The sequence below is a fragment of the Punica granatum genome, chromosome 8 (genome assembly GCF_007655135.1).
Source record: "Punica granatum isolate Tunisia-2019 chromosome 8, ASM765513v2, whole genome shotgun sequence".
NCBI lineage: Eukaryota > Viridiplantae > Streptophyta > Magnoliopsida > Myrtales > Lythraceae > Punica > Punica granatum.
The window spans coordinates 2,485,872-2,491,871 of NC_045134.1; the positions used below are offsets into that span (position 1 = coordinate 2,485,872).

At 48.3% G+C, this 6,000-nt stretch overlaps 2 protein-coding genes and 1 non-coding gene across 3 annotated transcripts; 1 reads left to right on the forward strand and 2 right to left on the reverse strand.

Annotated features, from left to right (window-relative positions):
- Window positions 1-155: 155 nt before the first annotated feature.
- Window positions 156-1,947, forward strand: LOC116188039 (glucan endo-1,3-beta-glucosidase). The gene has a single exon (XM_031517147.1). The coding sequence runs from the start codon at window positions 475-477 to the stop codon at window positions 1,669-1,671; it is 1,197 nt and encodes a 398-aa protein (XP_031373007.1). The 5' UTR covers window positions 156-474; the 3' UTR covers window positions 1,672-1,947.
- A 988-nt stretch (window positions 1,948-2,935) lies between these two features.
- TRNAR-CCU lies at window positions 2,936-3,008 on the reverse strand. Its single transcript has one exon. It is a non-coding gene; the product is annotated as a tRNA-Arg (tRNA).
- Window positions 3,009-3,199: 191 nt separating this feature from the next.
- Window positions 3,200-6,000, reverse strand: LOC116188033 (coronatine-insensitive protein 1-like). Its single transcript, XM_031517138.1, has 3 exons — window positions 5,217-6,000; window positions 4,369-4,864; window positions 3,200-4,254 (listed from the first exon to the last, which is right to left on the reverse strand). The coding sequence occupies exons 1-3, from the start codon at window positions 5,705-5,707 to the stop codon at window positions 3,418-3,420; spliced, it is 1,824 nt and encodes a 607-aa protein (XP_031372998.1). The 5' UTR covers window positions 5,708-6,000; the 3' UTR covers window positions 3,200-3,417.

The following is a 6,000-nucleotide window of genomic DNA, read 5'->3' on the forward strand; positions in this document are numbered from 1 at the left end:
TTTTGCCCGGAATATTTCGTGTCAGTACTCTCAAGGATAATACTGAAGATACTCGAGGTCATAGTCTTGTTCGTCTTTATGAGTCTTGCTTGATCCAAACTATTACCCACAGGCATTATTATGCTTTCATTTCGCCCGTACGCTTGTCTAAGTTTTCCGATGAAAATAAGCAAACAACCGAGATTTCACCCTAAGGCGGATTACTCGATCGAGTATACCCCGATATTTAAATGGACGGGCCAGATTGGGCCTGCAAGATTCCAGAGCTTCAAGCTAACAGCACAGGGAGGGAGACCCTGATCAAGAACCAAATTCAGTTGATGATGAGCCGACTTCCCGCCAAATTCAACCGTAACAGATTCACACTCTCCACCCCTCCGTTTCTCCCTCAACACCGCCATTGCCAAGAATCCTCTCTGCCTGCAACCTTCTCTCTCTCTCTCTCTCTCTCTCTCTCTACCCTTCTTAGTCTCCATGCCACCGGCGTTGCATCTCTCAGCCATTCTCCCCTTCACTCTCTTCTTCCTCCTCCATGTGGGCCCCTCCACCTCCACCACCATCGGCATCACCTACTCATCCCCCACTGCCGCTGCCAACGCCGCCGCCACCACCGCTCCCCCACCCCCGGACCGAATTGCGGCCACGATACGCGACCTCAAGATCCCTGCCGTCCGCCTCCCCGACCCTACCCCGCCGGCCGTTCGAGCCTTCCTCTACTCCAACACCTCCCTCCTCCTCTCCATCCCCAACGTGCTCGTCCCCTCTCTCGCGGCTAACCGCTCGGCCGCCACCGCCGGCTTCTTCCGCTCGTCATCCACTCCACCCACACGACCATCTCTCGCCATCTCGGTCGGCAATAACGTACTTGAGTCCCAGCCCGATGCGATCGACTTCATCCTGCCCGCGGTTCGGAACATCAACTCCGCCCTCCGGGACCTCGGTATCCACCACATCTCTGTCTCTACCACGTTCTCCTTCATCAGCATCATGACTGGAGCATTCCCACCGTCCTCGGCGACCTTCGAGGAGCCGGTTGCAGAGGCCCTGATCCACCCCCTGCTCGATTTCTTGAAGGAAACCAACTCATCTTTCATGGTGAACATCTACCCCTACAACCTCTACCGCCTCAGGTGCGAAACCCCGCTTGGGTTCGCACTCTTCCAGAAGGAGCCGTTCATGTACAGGGACGACCTCACCACGGGGGCCCGATACTGGAACATATTTGATATGATGGTGGACTCTTTGGTGGCGGCCATGGCTGTAGCTGGCCACGAGGATGTGCCCATCATCGTGACTGAGACCGGGTGGCCCAGCTCCAGCCTCGACAGGACCGAGATCGACGCCAATGAGGACTATGCCCAGATGTACATCAGGGGCTTGATCTTGCACCTGAGGTCCGGTATAGGGACCCCGCTCAGGAGAGAAGGGGTTGCCGAGGCCTACGTCTACGAGCTGGTGGACAAGGAACTGAAGCCCGCAGGAACTGCAGGTCAGGGCGCAGGACGGAACTGGGGGATCCTCTACCCGAACCTGACAAGGAAGTACGAGTACAAGTTCGAGTTCTCGTGTGCGGACAGGCTCGGCATATTCAACAGCGTGCTGGTGGGCATACTGCTGATGATTGCTATTCTGTTTTGGGTGCTCTGGTACATCCCTTCGTACCGTGATTGATCGCTTCGACTTTCTGCTGCTAAAGTTACAATTCGGGCTGTCACTAGCTATTCGGTTACATTCTTTTTCTTAGAGACAGATGATGATTGATTGGTGTTGTAGAGGTGAAATTCTGTTGTGATGTTTTGTGGCTATTCGTAGGGGCTCGATATTAGATTAGATCGGTTCAGATCAGTCTTCTCTGTTAAGTTTTGTTCCCTCTCCGAGATCTTTCCTGATCTCTGTTTGTAAAAGATGACATTCGGTTTCTGGTAAAAGAATTGTTCTTTTGAGCTTTCGGAGTTTCTTTCTTTCCGTTTTTCCTGATGAGCTTCTTGAACTTGGACTGATCAGTCGATGATTCCGATCAGTTGTATCAGCTCCAGCGTAGCTGTTTTTCTTGGTTAGCTTCTTGTGATCGATTGATATAGAGTTAATTGCATAATCGAGTCTGACTTGTGTTCGATTTGTTTCGAAAGTCGGATACTTCTTTCCGAGCTTATTATACAATTGGGCCTTGGAAAAGCTCGTCCGATTACTGTCCACTATAATAAGCCAATAACTTGGCTGATTCGAAAAGTTTAGGTGTAATAGGCTGATTCCGTTGATTAAGATCAGATTGCTCCATCAACTCAAAACTTGAGTTGTAATGGGAAGCAAGCTGTATTACCAAGAATACCAATTGGCTCAGTTCTTGTAATATCATATTGAGTAATCAAAATGTAGATCAATCTCCTCATCACGTCTATTCGTGTAATAGTCTGTACCGGTGAATTTGCAGAAAAGATGGACATTCCATCAGTTATGGTGTAAAAGATCAATCTCCTCATCAGGTCTATTCACATAATAGTCTGTATCGGTGTATTTGCAGAAGAAGAGGAAGATGGATAATTCCATCAGTTATGGTGTAGAAATACCAAAAGAATATCCTTTGATCGATATAGTTATGGACCATTAGTCTACTAGTCCTCGATGGGAAAAACGTTCTTCAGCTCAAATACAATGACGAGACGGACTTAGCAATCGAACAGCCATGGTACAGTTTACTGATTATCCTTGTAGGACAACTCTCGGAGTCTCCAGTGATTGCCTTATTATAGAACGAACAATTATCGACTCTCTCTAGTTTGAGCCTGCAATTCTCGACTTCGGGATATAAGTTAAAAGAGATTAGGAACATAATGTAAATGGAAGAACTACTTTGTCTCCCAGAATTAATAATTTAGTTAAAAATTTGTACAGACAGGGACAAAAAAAATTGATGGAAAAAAAAATTGAAAGATTACGCGCCAGGTAGGGGTCGAACCTACGACTTTCTGCTTAGGAAACAGACGCTCTATCCACTGAGCTACAGGCGCTTGATGCTCTAATCCATGAAATTAATCAAATTAGTTTAATCAGTCTAAACGGCTCACTAATCGATCATTCTTCCCAAACAATTATGCTCGAAGTTATCGATTACTAGGTCAGGAAGTTTAGACGATTCACGATTAGAAGGTAAGTAGGAGCAAAGGTAAATACTTAATAGTTAAAAAAAGACAATGGCAAATCAAGCACAAGCAGAACTCTGAAGTCATTACTCACAAAAATACAAAAGAAACTCAAAATCCTTTTACTTAAAATCCATCTCCATTATGCCGATACTAAGTACTTGTAGTGATAATAGTGGTAGTAGTAGTAGCGGTGGTGGTAGAAATAGGTTACAAGAGTTCAGTACAAACATCGACGCACACCCCCATTTTCTTACAAGCGGTAAGCTACACGAATCTACAGAACTGGAAGACGATATGTACAGGGAAGTAACATGTTCAGGTCCACCGGAACGACAGAATCCGGAAAGTCCGTTCTTGGTCCTTCAAGAGAAGAGTAAGCGAGAACATGGGAGGGCTCCTCGTGAACTCGAGGGAACCTGGGAGAATTGTCGGCCCTGAACCTCCTAGTACGGATTAGCTCGATGTTCCAATAAGGTCGTGCCATTCTCAGGAGATCCCGACCGGTCTTAGATGCTTTGTAGCCCTGAACCCAGAGGTACCTTAGAGAAGTCAGCTGCTTTGCAGCTTGGGCGAGTGCTTTCTCGCTGAAGCAACAGTCTCTCATCTCCAGCTTCTGCAAGCTTGGGCAGCCCTTGGCGAACGCCAACAAGCCCCAGTCGGACTCGCCTACACATCCCAGAAGCATCCATCTTATCCTTGGACTGTACTGCCCAATGTAGCTCATTCCCAAATCGGTTAATCCCCCATGTCGGAGGTATAGCGCGAACCTCCTGAGCTTCTCGCAGCCTCTTAGCAAGACCTTAACCCCATTATCAAGTGGCATGTCCGTGACTCTTGCCTCCCTGTCGAGCAAAACTAGGCGAAAGTCACAGAGGTTCTTCGAGTAAGTACCGATGTACTCAAGAGCCTGGTTCGTGATGTCGCAGACATAGACTGCGAGGTATTCCAGTTCTTGGCAGCCCTGAGCTAAAGCCATCAGCCCAGTTTGCGAAACTACACCTTCTTCGAACTCCAAACCTTCATCAGCCCCTCTTTCAATCCTCAATCTCTTTAGTCTCTTACAACTTTGAGCAAGAACCTCTAACCCTTTGTCCCCGATCACATTCCTCGCCTGATCATAAAAATGATAGGAAGATTTAACGAGTGAATCACACTTTGGATGCAGGTGAATTGCTTGATTGTGATCACAAGCACAAACAAAAAGATCACAGAATTATAATTATACCTCAAGAACTTCCAAGTTCGGACACTTCTGTATCAAAAAGCAGTGATCCTCTGTATCGAGCATTGCATAGAGCAGATCCAACTTTTTAAGCATCGCAGCATAAGGGAATAGCATATGAAGATGATTATTCCCCAAGAATGTCAGTCCCAGACGGCATAATCTCGGGGGAAACGACACTTCAGCATACTTGTCTCGTTGCTCACCAAGAACATCCTCGCTAACATCATCGAAAGAACCACCAGCAAACTCTTCCAAGGCAGGTGCAGCTTGTAGGAAACCAGCAAGGTTTATGACATCGCAATCACTTATCTTAAGTGAGACCAAGGATTTACATCTTGTGAGGATGCCCTTGAGGTCCTCAACAATAAATTTCACAAGATCGGTCCCGTAAAAGTTGAGGGTCTCGAGAACTGTGTTATTCAGAGCAAGGCTGTGGAGCCATTCACCATCTTCCTCGACTATCGAACTCTCCTCCAAGAACAATGTTCTTAGGTTCCTGAAAACACCAGAGTAATATATGTGAACAGACCTCATCAATAACCTCAATCTACACCTTCTCCGAATCATATTCCCCTTTGTACTCTCGATCCCAATCAGTCCTCCCACACCCTTAGAATTAATCAAACTGGCTAATTTATTTGTTTAAAAAGAGATTGATCAATTAAAACATCTCCGTAAACAATCAATCGCCCCACCTGCAGAATGATCAATCCTACCTGAAATCTTCAACCAACAATCAACCGCATCGTTAAGCAATAGATATGACAACCTCAACGTCTTCAAACATGAGTGATAATCATCAAATATCGGAACTTGCTCGTGGATCAGTTAAATGAATAGGCAATTACCTGCACGAGCTCGCGATGTGTAAAAGACCATCGGTAGACAACCCGGAGCATTTATCGAGCTTGAGAGAGTGCAGAGCACGGCCTCGGGACCTCGCAAGGAGCTCCAGATCCGAGTCGCTCACGATCATCCGGCGGAAGTGGAGGCTCTTCAAGCAATCGAAGGATCGGGCAATCTCCCTGATCCACGGGCTCGCGAAGCCCCCCCAGTCCTCCGGTATCAGATTGAACATCGCAGCCCTTGGCTTCCCCTTCAGCTTCAGGGACTCGAGGTGCCTGAACCTCCTGCTCAGCCGATCGGGGCTCACGGCATAGCAAAGTGCGACCTTCAGGTGCTTACGCGTCGCGGCGTCCAGGTCGTGCCACCGGCGGCTCACCAGGGAGGCGGCAGCCCGGTCCCTGGGGTCATCGATGTACGGCATGACGCAGCTCAGCACCTCGTCCGGCATCGCCGCCGGAGTCGGCGTCCGCCTCCTCGCGTTACGCTCCTCCATCGGGACTCGCAGAAGCTGCGGCGGCCAAATGAAACGCCTTCGGAATCAAACTTTCAGAAGAGAACCGGATCCTACTTTTTTTTTTCCCGGCCGGCGTCGGTCGGCCTTCTGCTTCATCTCCGAGGATCGAGCAGCGGGCGGCGGAGAGCAGAGCTCGGAGACATCGGAACTGGAAGGTTTCTTCCGACAAGGAGAAGAAACGGGGCGGAAATCGACGAGGAGAAGAAGGGGGGATACATTTTGTTACATGGGAGCTTCGAGCAGAAAGAGAAGCTCAGACAAAGCGAAGCAGA